Source organism: Prosopis cineraria, unplaced genomic scaffold (assembly GCF_029017545.1).
Source record: "Prosopis cineraria cultivar Desert tree isolate PC_DT_omini unplaced genomic scaffold, ASM2901754v1 PC1, whole genome shotgun sequence".
Lineage (NCBI taxonomy): Eukaryota > Viridiplantae > Streptophyta > Magnoliopsida > Fabales > Fabaceae > Prosopis > Prosopis cineraria.
Window position 1 is genome coordinate 2,286,261 of NW_026555332.1, and position 13,880 is coordinate 2,300,140.

At 32.5% G+C, this 13,880-nt stretch overlaps 1 protein-coding gene across 1 annotated transcript; it reads right to left on the reverse strand.

Moving 5' to 3' along the window:
• Positions 1 to 93: 93 nt before the first annotated feature.
• Positions 94 to 6,334, reverse strand: LOC129290678 (uncharacterized). Its single transcript, XM_054927546.1, is given in 8 exon segments — positions 94 to 769; positions 1,768 to 1,928; positions 3,207 to 3,461; positions 3,917 to 4,016; positions 4,756 to 4,844; positions 5,137 to 5,339; positions 5,342 to 5,783; positions 6,079 to 6,334. Coding segments are annotated over 8 exon segments (1,710 nt in total). The 5' UTR covers positions 6,235 to 6,334; the 3' UTR covers positions 94 to 465.
• Positions 6,335 to 13,880: the final 7,546 nt, after the last annotated feature.

Sequence of the window (13,880 nt, forward strand, 5' to 3'; positions counted from 1 at the left end):
TCACAGTTTAAATGAAAAGAGAATTGTATAAAAATATCAAATGCAAAGTGCGGTACAGTTCTGTTACCAGAAGATGCTACCGGCGGAGTCATATTTGTAAAATAAGAGCTTCTTTAAAGCTGCCAGGATACCAAACCTGCGCAGTAAAATATTGATGATAAATCATGTAATACTTCCCCCACACGCCAAAACAAAAATTCCTTCAGTTGAATAAACACAGCAAATACAAAGTCTTCAGATACATATGCATAACCCATGATTTTGCAGGTTCTTAATTTGCCATATCACCAGTGGGTATGCACAGTATTGTGAATTCACGTTACAGTGTGCTTATGAATTATAACCATCCAGTCTGAAAGCTTCCTTGCTGTCGCATCAGCTGTAAGAGGAATCAGTCCTTGTGTCGGCAATCAGTGCTGCAGAGCTAGAAAGAATTGAACAATGATAATCAAACAAGATTCAGAGTCACTCTTCCATCATGTTTGCTGTAACATTCAAGTTTCGCAATGCTTCAGGCACTTCCTGCCCACACTGCTCTAGAATTTTAATTAGTGGTCCAGTAAGTTTTGCGTCTCCTTTAGTTAAGAAACTGTGCAATATACCATTCACACTGTGGCGGGCCATCCTTGTTAAAATATGACCATAACGTTCAATAGAGGGTACAAAACTGGGTAGAATTACTATATCATACTTCCCTATATCTGCAGTGGACATGTGCTCCAAATCAATCAAGGATACTGCTGGTTTCATTCTGACATCTGAATCCACACTGTATGACATAAACATAAAATAAGCTAACTAATGAAGATTTGAACTGCCAAGGGGAAAAAAAAAAAAAGAACAAAAGAAAAGGAGAGATTTGAGTTATTATTGCCTAGCTTTTGGTAGAATAGCAACTGATAACATGATGAAAATGAGATTGTTACACAATTCATGCACATAAACTATGGCTTTGATACAACTATCTCAGGGAACATTGACATCATCGTGAATGTGATTCATTTTTTTTTTCCTTTTAGGCTTTATTTGGAATAAGGAAAAAAAAAAGATAAGAAAGAAAACTAGCTAAAGAGAAAAAAAACATTTTTCACCCTAGTTTTCTCATAATTTCCCCATAGAGAGAGGGAAAGCTAATGGAAAAAACTGCATTAGGAACGGAAAATATCTCTTTCTTCTACCTTTCTTTCTCGCTAGTTTTCTCTCCTACCTATTTTCTTCTCATTCAAAATGAAAGGTTACGTTGAAAGGTTTCTCTGCTTTAACAAACACATAACGAGGGAACCAGTAGCCAAAAAAACCTTCAACATATCCACACATTACTTTTAATAAATAAGCACAACCTTGACGCTTTCTAAGGGGGCTTTTTCTAGAATGAAATACCGTAACCAACTTTTAGGATTATCTTATTTTGCGTTTCATCTTCTGACCATTTTAAGAGTTTGCTCATCAGAAAGTTCTTAGGCCCATTCTCATGGTCTCAGTATCAAATTAGCTTGCACAGCTATATTTTAGAATACCCAAGCTATTATGTCATATTATTAGTTTTTAGGGTCTAACAATTAATGATGACTTCAGGGTCATCGATGATAAATTTCCATTACCATTTATCTACAAGATTCACAGATCCGATAGGAAGTTCAATAAAATACTGTGTTAGTAGGTTACTAAGTGATGAGATTTCCTCATTTTGCAATAGGCCAATAGCTAATCTTTCCGAAAGAATACATATCAATTTGCAATTATATAAATAAGCGTCTCGTAATTTACCTATCATTATATATCTGTGAACCAGACCCAACTGAAAGGGAATAGCTTCTGGATTTGAGTGCAGCCACCAACTTGTGAGACTTCACAACTTCTCTTACAATAAATAACACATCTAAATTACACGTCTGGCCACTCCAACACTGATCCAAGGCTTTGATGATCTGCACAAGTTAGAACATTCACGAAGGGTTACATAATTCATGCAAATAAAAATATGAACAATTACGTGCATGCCTTTTTCAGAGTCGTAGCTTGGAAGAAAAAGGAGCACAGAATGTTGATGCATCTTAAGGATGATGATTTTGAGTTTGTAAAACATGGGGAGGTTACTATTACATAGAAAGTGAAATTCTTGAGTGGATTTAACAAAAGGCAACAAAACAAGCTCAAACCATATCAAGACAATTGAGGCTTATCGATGGAAGAATAATTTAACCATTTAGGGGTTTTAAAGATATAAAATGTAGATGTATGGAGACCAGAACAGATTAGGGACTAGATAACGAGAATTTAAGTTATTTGGAAAAATTCAAATTTAGGACATAGCACAACACTGAAAGTACTCCTAGGATGGAATTGCTTCTTGTACAAACTAATCAGATAACCATAAAAGGGGCTGAACTCTCTCAAATAAGCTCTGTTAAATCCATAACGTTAGGTCACAATCCAAAGCGTATGCATAGCCCCAACAGAAGAACGTGAACACCATATATTGACTTGGTAGATGTCCATAGAAGCCCAAAAATACCAAGACCAAGAACCACTTTGAATTCATTCATAGCTCAAGATTGACATAATCTGAAACCTAAACGAGAAACTAAAATCAAAACATATTTGGTTAAAGTTTTCTTTCAATTGAAGATGAATGTATTGATGAAAAGAAGAATACAGATCAATGGAGAACAAGAAATCCTCCACAACTGTGATTCAAAACCCAACATATATTTGCTCTGCATGTCTTTCCCACCCCTCTGTGAACATGTACGGGGCACCTCTAAGCAAATCATTAGCTGAAACCAAAAGGGATAACTCTTCTCCAATGAAGATGCAGAGGAAGAAACATCTGACAAAAATTACTCACATTCTGTCTAACCATATACAATAACGGACTTGCAGTTTAACTTTTCCTACCAACAAAGAAGGATTACCAAAGAAAACAATGTATCAACGGAGTGGAGGAATGGTAGTTGTTGCAACTTTTCTTTAAAGTAAATAGTGCTAAAGGCACCAGTCCTTGCTACTGAACTTAAATCTTGTATTAACAGGCTGCTTAAGGACTAAAATTGATCGAACTAGATAAGAAGAAAACAATTGCTAACTTCCAAAAAAAAATCTGAATCTAAGACAGAAAAGGTTGCCTTATACTAATTCTAATGGTTGTAATTTAATCACTTAAATAGATCAGGAAGAAAACAAGCTTAGTTTGCCAAGACATATACCTCTTTAAGCCTTTCTGCTTCAGATGCACACACTTTCACAGACTGGACAACGCAAGAACTTTGACTTGTAACTGAACCATTAAGAGATAGTCTACAAATTGGTCCTGCCAAAAGATATTGAACTGCCGGAATAGATGTAAAGTGGGTGCAATCATTGAAAACCACAAGTTGGGGAGCACCAGAAACAGAATCCTTGATCGATTTTATAGCATCAATTTGGCCAGCACTAAAGAAAGAGTTCAGCTGATCAACAACCTATTCAATATCAAAACAATAATTAATAAAATGATACACAAAATTGATGGGAGAAAAGAAATGAGAAAAGTGATTTTGTGGAATAAAAAAACAATTGAATAATGACTACAAAGACATTATATACATTGCTAAAAAGGAAAGGGAACGGGACATAAAAGTCTCTCCCACAAAATACTCGTTATAAGTGATATAAGGATATTTTGATCAAAATAGAACTTCCTGTACCTCATCTTTTGCTGCAAGTAGTTTTTTAAATAAAAGGGAAAATCATGCAATTTAAACATCTTTCTTGGGAGAAGAGTGTAAGTTACCTTCTTCTAAGAGATAGTGATAGTACTACTCTTGGACAAAAAAAGGATGGTAATGGTACTAGCACTAACAATAAATAAGAATATAGAATAAATGAAAACAAGAAGGGAAACTTCCATGTACAGTAAAATCAATAGAATAATTACCAGCATAGAGACACCAGATATATCAATAGCCTTCAAAGAGACAAGTTCCAAAAGCCTTTCAGGAGTAGAGACAAGGAACTCAGGCTCACAGCATTTCAGACTGTAAAACACCCCCAAAAAAAAAAACAAAGAAAGAAAGAAAGAAAGAAATGATGAGAAGCTGAATAAGATATCAAGGACATGTTTATACATGTCTATGTTCCAACTATCATACCTAGATGTAGGAGTCTTTTCCAATATATCATCCAATTTCTTGCACATGATTTTCAATTAGAAAATCAAATTTTATTATTAACTTTCATTTACCTTTATTTTTTTTTCTTTTCGTATATATACCTTTATTTTTTTCCTCTTCTTCGTATTTTTCATCACCTAGGATTTCATCATTGATCTGCTTACTTTGAGTTCCAATTTGCTTATTTTAAGGCATTCAGGGGCAGGACCATTGCCATCTTGCCTCTAATCTCCACATTCTCTGAGCTCTTTTTCAAGTAAAACAAGCTATCAAAGTAATTATTGATTCTGATTTCCGCTCAAAGAAGTTGTTCATTTAAATACAGCACTGAAGGATGTTAATATAAATATTTGACTTGTAGTAGATCTGCAACCACAAAGCACTCTCCTATTATTTGCATTACGTGTTAGAGCTGTCAATTCTTCACTGTTTAGCTGCCAGATAATCATAGTCAAGAACTGGTTATGAGAACAAGCATTATATGTTACTGCCTTTTGATCGCAAGCACCACTATGTCACAGGATTACATTATGAGACCCGGGTAAAAAAAAAAAAAAAACACAACACACACACACACATACAGCGTCACCCAATCATCCATTACCCTTGAATCTGGTGGTCTAAGGAGGCACCTGGATGTATACTCACTGTATGAATTCCAAGAGGCTTCAAAGCCTTGCAAACTAAGCGGACCTGTTCATAATGAGTATAGAAATTACAGAAGTGCAAACAAGTCAAGGGTAAGAATAATCAACAAGCAACGCTGGTTCACTAACATTGTGTCTTAGCAAAAGCAACAGCAAAAAGTCACAACATGAATGTTGCATTAAGAGTTCAGATTAAGTACGATTAAACAAGGAAACTTAGAAGCATCAGGAATACAGACAACAAGGAAGAAATTTACCCTAAAAAAGAAAGGAAAGGATACTTCAACTTATAGTAAGAAATAATATATAAATATGAAAATGAGAGATTATTTGCAAACCTTAACAGATTTTTCTTGGGTGGGTACAAGAAATAGAAGAAAGGGACTGCCAAGGGATAAGCCTTCTTTCTCCTTTCTTGCAATAGTATCAGCAGCACTAGAAACCATCCATGCAATTTGTTCGGTGGTAGCAGAATTTCCATTGGTCTCCATAATATCTTTCCCAGTACAATAACATTTCCAAAATTCTAATCCCCATGGGTCAAAAGCAAAGAGTCTCCCTCTTGATCAGTGTAAGCATCATCATGCCGCAGTGCATTTTCAATTGAACTTAAACACCATATAAGAAACTTGGAAGGGGTCTCAGGGTTTTCACCGTCTCTTCCCTTGGGGAAGCAAAGGCTGCCCTTCTTAGTCACCTCAATATTTGCTCTTTCTGGGTTAATATATTCCTGGCCCAGATAATGGGTGGCTGTGACAGATTTATGTTTATTCTTCAGATCTGTGACCTCATTGTCCTTTAACTTGTTAGATTTTGAAACATCCTCTCCTAGCATGTCTGTCTTTCTAGCAGCACTCTTCCCATCATCAGGCCTCCCGTCTTTCTGGGAATGACTTTGCTTTTCAGAACGCTTCTTTTTTAATTCTGGTTTCCCATGTCGATCATTGAATGGATCATCCGGAGTAGGCAGGCTAAAGCACATCCCCTGCAATGCCATGAAGAAGTGGCTTATAAATTTTACAAGACAAGAGAACCTATCATAACTAGAGCTCTACGTTGCGTTGCGTTGACTCTGAGCATAAACTTCAACTCACTGCATTTCTACAAACGAAAAAAATCCTAAATGCTAAACAAATGTTTCATCCACGAAGAATTCCACCGAGTGTAACTACCAATCAACGGTTCCGTGAAACATCAAACTGCCATATAAAAGCTACAATTTCCTCAAACCTATTCCCAGCAGATAACAATACACACCACTATTGTTACGAAGGAAGTACCTGGCACATGCGGCGTTTTCCGGAGAGGCGGCGCTTCTTGGCGGCGATGATGGCGGCCACCCTGGCAGAAACAGAGGAGGAGTCATTCTGCTTTCGGAGCTTCTTGCGATTCGCTTTGTTCTTCTTCCTTCTAACAGCGTCCTCCCCCTTGGCCATCGGTACGGTACAAAGATAGCACACAGTCGGAGTTGGAGCAACAAGTCGAGACCTTCGCGCATAACCAGAGAGCCTATGTTGGGCGGCGCCTCTTTTTGAGAAAGGATTTCTTTTTTTCTTTTCTTTTTTTCTTGAGCAATTTGGGAAAGGATTTCTATTTTTTTAAAATAAAATATATTGAATGAATTTTTGGGCTTATTCACCTGCGTGCTAAAGTAAAAAAATAAATAAATATATATTTCCTAAAATGCTACATGGTGAAAAGAATTTACCACAATACTATAAATTTAAATTGTTGGTTTGTCCCAAATCGATTGATAAACATAATTGATTAAAAAAAAATATTGGCTGGGCAAGTGTCGTTGGTGTTGTTAAATTAGAAGTTGACTTCACTGAGACCAATTTTTTTTCTCACATATTGATTGCTGCAGCACCCTTGCTTTCCCAATGTTATTTTTTCCCTTTTTCTAATTCTCTGAGCTGACACTCAGCTCATTATTCCACCCCCAATCCCTCCTCCCACAATTAAAACTAATAATTTTGGGAGGGTCAGCTTATTTAAATTAAGATTAAAATATTCAAATGAGTAAAAAATTTATATAATTAAATATGGTCCTCACCCCTCAAATTTATTCAAACTAGCTCGAATATTAAATTATTAAATATTATTTTATTTTATTTTATTTTTCTTTTCTTTTTAGTCTATTGTAATTATTGTTTTTGGTAATAATTGTAATTATTATGTTTAACTGTTAAATTACTATTTTCTGCAAAACATTAATTTTAAAATTAAATTATCTTGCACCTCTAACTAAGGAGAATTATGATGGAGAAAAAAATAATACTAGGTGAGGATATTGCTACCAATTCAGGCCAAGCTGAATAAATTAAAATAAATTTAGGGTTGGACTTAAACGTTTATAAAATTTTCTTTGTTTAAAACTTATTCGGGCCACTTAAACTTGAATGGGCTTGGCCAAAATACTTGAATTCTTTTATTAATAGAAAAGTTAAAATAATATAAAATGTAAAAATCTTAATGTTTTAAAATAAAAATTTAAATTGGTCAAAAAATAAAATAAAATAAAATAATATTTAATAATTTGAGTACTCAAACTAGTTGGAATAAGCCTGAGGTATTAGAGACAGGTTTGACTAATAGATTTTTTTATATAGTTGAATATTTTAAATTTAACCTAAATAAATTTAATTCGTCCAAACTATCAACTCTAATTGTTGAAGAAGGAATTGGGGTTGCATGATGAGCTGATGAACGGTTGGGAGAATTAGAATTTAGAAAGAGGAAAACAATAATGAGGAGGTAAGAATGCTGCAATAGTCTGATGCAGGCAAACAATATATGAAGAGAAATTGATTTCAATGAAGCCAACTTCTAATCTAACAAAATGAAAAAAAGAACTCAATGCATATTAAGTCAATTTCTTTTCAATCTATCGTGTTTATAAATCGGTTTGGTACAAACCAAATTTGAATCTATAATATTCTGGTAAGTTATTTCTACCATGGATTTTGGGAAATAATTTTTTTTCCCTACAGCACGAAGGTCAAAAAGCCATTTTTAGTTGGTTTTTGGGAGAACTTTAGCTTTGTCATTGCCAAAATCAATTCAGTCACTAGAAAATATCAAAACCCTGTCCCTTACCAATTGGGAATTAGGTGATATATCTGTGCTCAAAAACTTACAAATGCTTGAGACTCTGGAATTGGTTAATTGTTTAATAATTGAACTACCTAATGGAGTTAGTGAGCTTAAAACATTGAGACATTTAGGCTTGGTACATTGCTCGATTGAAAGGAATAATCCATTTAAAGTGATTGCTAGATGCTCACAATTAGAAGAATTGCATTATGTTTTGAATGAGGATCATATGCTCAAGAATGAAGAGGTTTCTCAAATTACATTCCTTCCAGGATATCAAAGATATAATATAAATGGTGGTGACTTCTCTGATTTTTGTTCTCCTCAATTGGATATTTCAATCAAAAAAAGCTTTAAGCCAGCCAAGCTACAAAAGATATTCTCCAAAGAAATGATTAAGTCATTAGCAACAAGAGCAGAGATTCTAGAATTGAAAGGAGATATTGAGTTTGGTCGGGATAATCTTATTCCTGGCATTGTTTCAATTGAAGATGGAGCTATGAAAGACCTAGTGAAGCTTTCTTTGAATTCTTGGCATATAATATAATTTATTAAAAATATAATATAATTAGTCATATAAATAATTTTATTATATTAATAATTGAAAATAAAAATAATAAATGTATATTTTTTAATAATGTAATGTTTGATATATGTGTTTTTAGTTAAGTAACACATATTTAATTTTACTTATAATAATTACAAGTGCATTTCAGTTCAATTAGTAAAGAAAGAGAACATGATATTTAAAAATGAGAAGGTCAAGGGATCAATTTTTAGCCTTAGCATGTTTTGAAACGAATATATAACGTGGTATGTGGTAGCGACGTGACATATGATATGGCATTAATTGATCCACATGTGAGGGAGTGAGGTGTCAGGTGAGTTGGCACATGTAGATGCATATGTGGCTGATAAGGTGTCTAGTGACATGGCATGTGCTAGATGTAGATGTGACGGGTGATGTGGCAAGGCACTGAGGCAGCAGTGGAGCCTTAATGAATTTAGTTTTCAATTTTTTAAAGACGGATTTAGAGACTAATATTTCGTTTCTATCATTTTATATAATTTTTAAACCATTTTGTAGTAACAGATTTTTTATAAACTTAAAGGTGGCATTTCTTTTATTTAGAGACAAAATAAATCTATTCCTAAGAAGAGATGGCTTAAAAAATTTGTCTCCAATTATTCAATAAAGCTCCTTTTTGAGACACTGTAATATTCATATCTAAATTCATCTTTACGTGTTTATAGACAAATTTTTCATTAGTTAGAAAAAGATTATTGGATATCTTTAAACAATTTTTTTTTTTGGTAGTGCATTTTGACATCATAGGCTGCTGTCTCGAAATTTTGGTCAGCATGTGAGCAATAGAAATTGACACTGGAAGGTGAGAGCATCACTACCCAACCATGCACTTAGAGGTTTCCAACTAGTGGTCATTTTAAAATTAATTGCGATGGAGTTTTTAAATGAAATGTCGGTAACTCTACTATTGGAATAATTTGTAGGGACGATAAGGATATTTTTCTTTTTTGGGAGAAGATGATAAGGATGTTTTATTTGGGCTTTTGTGGAGAAAATCCCTCCTCCCACAATTAAAACTAATAATTTTGGCAGGGTCAGCTCATTTGAATTGAAGTTAAAATATTTAAATGTGTAAAAAATTTATATAATTAAATATGGCCCCTAACTCCTCAAACTTATTCAACCTGACTCGAATATTAAATTATTAAATATTATTTTATTTTATTTTTTTTTGTTGGTCTATTGTAATTATTGTTTTTGGTAATAATTGTAATTATTATTTTTAATTATTAAATTACTATTTTCTACAAAACATTAATTTTAAAATTAAATTATCTTCCACCTCTAAAGAGAATTATGATGGAGAAAAAAATAATAATAGGTGAAGATATTGTTAACAATTTGGGCCAAGCTGAATAAATTAGAATAAAATTTTCTTTATTTAAAATTTATTCGGGCCACTTAAACTTGAATGGGTTTGGCCAAAATACTTGAATTGTTTTATTAATAGAAAAGTTAAAATAATATAAAATGTAAAAATCTTAATGTTTTAAAATAAAAATTTAAATCAAAAAATAAAATAATATTAAATAATTTGAGTACTCAAATTGGTTCGAATAAGCCTGAGGTGCTAGAGACGGGCTTGGCTAATGGGTTTTTCTATATAGCTGAATATTTTAAGTTTAACTTGAATAAACTCAATCCGTCTAAACTATCAACTCTAATTGTTCAAGGAAGAATTGGGGTCAGATGATGAGCTAACAAACGGTTGGGAGAATTAGAATTTAGAAAGAGGAAAACAATAATGGGGAGGTAAGGATGCTGCAATAGTCTGATGCAGGCAAACAACATATGAAAGAGAAATTGATTTCAATGAAGCCAACTTCTAATCTAACAACATGATAAAAAAAAAAAAAACTCAATGCATATTAAGCCAATTTCTTTTCAATCTATCGTGTTTATAAATCGGTTTGGTACAAATTAAATTTGAATCTATAATATTCTGGTAAGTTATTTCTACCATGGATTATGGGAAATAATTTTTTTTCCCTACAGCACGAAGGTCAAAAAGCCATTTTCAGTTGGTTTTTATCCTCGTGGTTGGTAAGTTGGTATATTTTAATTCTCCCACGAATTATATGAAATCCGATCCCAAAATAAACGTTTTACTAATCAATTTATAATATTGCTTTGATATTCAAATTCAAAATATTATTAAATATTTCATGCAATCAAGAATTAAAAAAATTACAAATATATATCATTAAAATATTAAAAACTAGTATTACTTTTTTAATATTACTTTCTAATAAAATAAATATATTTTTCTTATATTACCTCAGCTCTTTCTAAAATATATTCAATGAGAACTTTAAAAAAAAAAAAGTAATACTATCAACTTTAGTATTTTGTGTTAACATTAATCAGTAAAAAATGCCCTGATGAGGGAATAACATTGTATGAGATGAATTAAGTTTTTTTTTTCTTTTTTTTGTAACTATGAGTTGAATTAAGTTTTGATTTGGTGTTGTGGGCAAAAAGATGTTTTCCCGTGGTTGAACCACGTTTTAAGACCCAAAGCCAAGCTTACCTTTGACAAAAGATAGGGCCCAGTCCAAAAAAAAAACACCAAGCCCCAGCCTTTTTTCCAAAAAGGAATTGAATGTTTTTATCAAATCATCTCACTCTTTGGGCCCAGAAAAGGCAGCTTGAGTCAGCTTGTGAAAGGTAGCTTCAATAATAAATATATCAATATAGTAAGAGGAACAAGGATACCACCAACAGGGTTAGATTTAGCCTAAAAAAAAAAAATAGTCTCTCATATTATAACATATTAAGGTTTCAATTTTCATTGAGAGGGGTGCTCACATTTAGCACCTAACAATACTTTGAACAATATTGCTTTTAATAGGAAAATATATGTGGGTTAAAAAAAAAAAAAGAGGAGCAAGTGTTCAATTCCTGATATGTATAAAAAGCATCACTTAGGTAACATCTTATATTTCAATTCTAGGAATTTTCAATGTTGGAGAGGGTACTTTGGTCAAATTAGGTGAATTATTAACTTTTGATGTTTTTGAAAAATTAATTTGGTCATTAGATAGCCTTAGAAGAGGATCAGTCGGTGTTTAAGCAGGCTATAGCACGGAGAGAGGTTCAAAATGTGTGTAGGACTTTTTGTGCCACACGTCGTGATACACATGTAAAATCTACACTTATCAAACTCGTGAAACCAAATCGAAATCAGAAGTGAGAGAAGAGAAAACATGAGAGGGCAATGAATAGTGATTGGTGGGTGCTAGGGCTCAATCTTAGAATTAATTTAAAAGCATTTGGAGCAAGATTCACCCTTGGATAAGATTCCTACATCTCTCCCTCTCCCTTTTTTATGAATTTTTTGGGGTTTAGGATGTTATAAGATTTGGTTTTGATTGTTCTTAAATAATGACTGAACTCATTCCATTGCCTTAATTAAATTCTTGAAAAGTTAAACCAAACATTTAAACTTGAGGTTATGAGTTATATGATAATTTAAAATTTTTGCCTAAAGTTTGGACGAATACTAAATAAAAATTGAGAGTTTAAGAACAATGTAAGTAAAAATTTAGAATTATTTGTGTGCTTGAGTGTTAAATAAAAATTAACTTTTGAATTAAATCATACATATAAAATTCAGTTTATTCAATTATTTTTTTAAAAAAGTATTCACATGTACATTTGCAAATTTTTTTTTAATCTTAATTTACGAATCTCAGCTAAATCGTAACTTCAATTGCAAAATTTTAATCTAAAGCCACATTAAAAAATCCCTGTTGCAAAAGAGGAAATTACGCGGATGATAATTTTGAAAAGTCATATAAAAGGAATCAGTAACCAGATCAAAAACTGGCCCATTTAAAAAGGTGATCAGTCCTTTGAAAACCATTTGATATGACTTGAAATGATATTTAGCCAGCAGGCCACTTGCTTTTCGTTTCTTTACTCTATCGCTTTTCCCTTTTCACTTGTTTTCTTTTCTTATATTTTCTCCCCAATTTCAATATACATTTTCGGCCAAATTTGGACGTCCTTAATTCCTTTCCCACTTCACTAATTCACTTGTATTATTGATAGACGGGTCAGTATCGGGTGCTCGGACTGCTCATTCAGACATGACATTTTTGGAAAGCTTGGTAGGCTGTGGAAAATGTGAGATTTTAGCATGGCTGCACAAAGGGCTAAGTCAATAAAACTTTAAACTGACGTGAAGTTTGATCCTTTTTTAATTTATAAAAGAGATCGAGTTAAGCAACATATAATTTGATCCGATCTTAATATAATTTAAAGTCGAATGAAATTAGACTGATTTAATAGAGTTAGAAAACTGATCTCAATCTTATCTCACATCTCACTTTATTTTTTTTTCATTTATGAGAGAGAAGTAGCAACTTTTAACATAAACTCAATTAACATAATAAAATTACTTATAATCATATAAAATTTATCACAACAACAACAATTATAAATTTACTATAATCTCTAACAATAACAAATAGTATTTCAATCTTAACACAAATAATTCAAATTAAATAATCTTTAACAATATTAAACAACTTTCAACATGTTTAAAATCTATTACACTAAATTAACACCAATAAACGGAGAAGATTGAGGTTAGTCAATACTGAAATTTTGGTTAATATTCATGACTTCACAAGTATAAAACACAAAAAAATACTAATTATTATTATAAATTAACTTATTGTAACAATAATTAATAAATTAATTGTAACGATATTAAATAAATTTATAGAACCGAATCGGATCAAGCGATCCGGATGTTTGATCTCTTGTCTAATCTAATATGAAGAAAGAGTTTGATCTTTTTTATCTTAAAAGACTAACTTTTATTCAAATCTAATAGAATTGAATTTGTCTTGAGTTAGACAAGATATAATTGGACTGCAGGACTTATATAACGCCCTATTTTAGTATAAAAAGTGTTTGGAGCTCGGCCTGGTAAACTCATCAAAAAGAAAATACGCTGGAGCTAGCTTTGTTAGATCTGGGAGTTGTTTTGTGTTGATCTATTTAATTGTGATATTTATGTCTTAGGGATATCATGTAGTTGGATTTTTAAATCGAGGATATAAAAAATACGGCCAAACCTGATGGCTTGGAACGCGTAACCCAATTATTGAGACTTGAGAGAGTTGGATTAGAAAAATATCACCTCAAACGCTATTTTTCCCCAGCTCAAATCGTTTAACTCGTGGGATGGGTTGACTTATTATATTTAACACGTTTTTTTCATCCAATCTAAGAATACCACCATGCGAACCTACATTTAATTTCACAAATGTTTTGTAGATGAAAAATTAATTGTTGGAAAAAGAAAGTGTTTTATCATTTGGCCAACCGAATTGGGATTTCACATTTGTAACATCGTATCCCGCCCTCTCCCTAGTGCGTTACGTT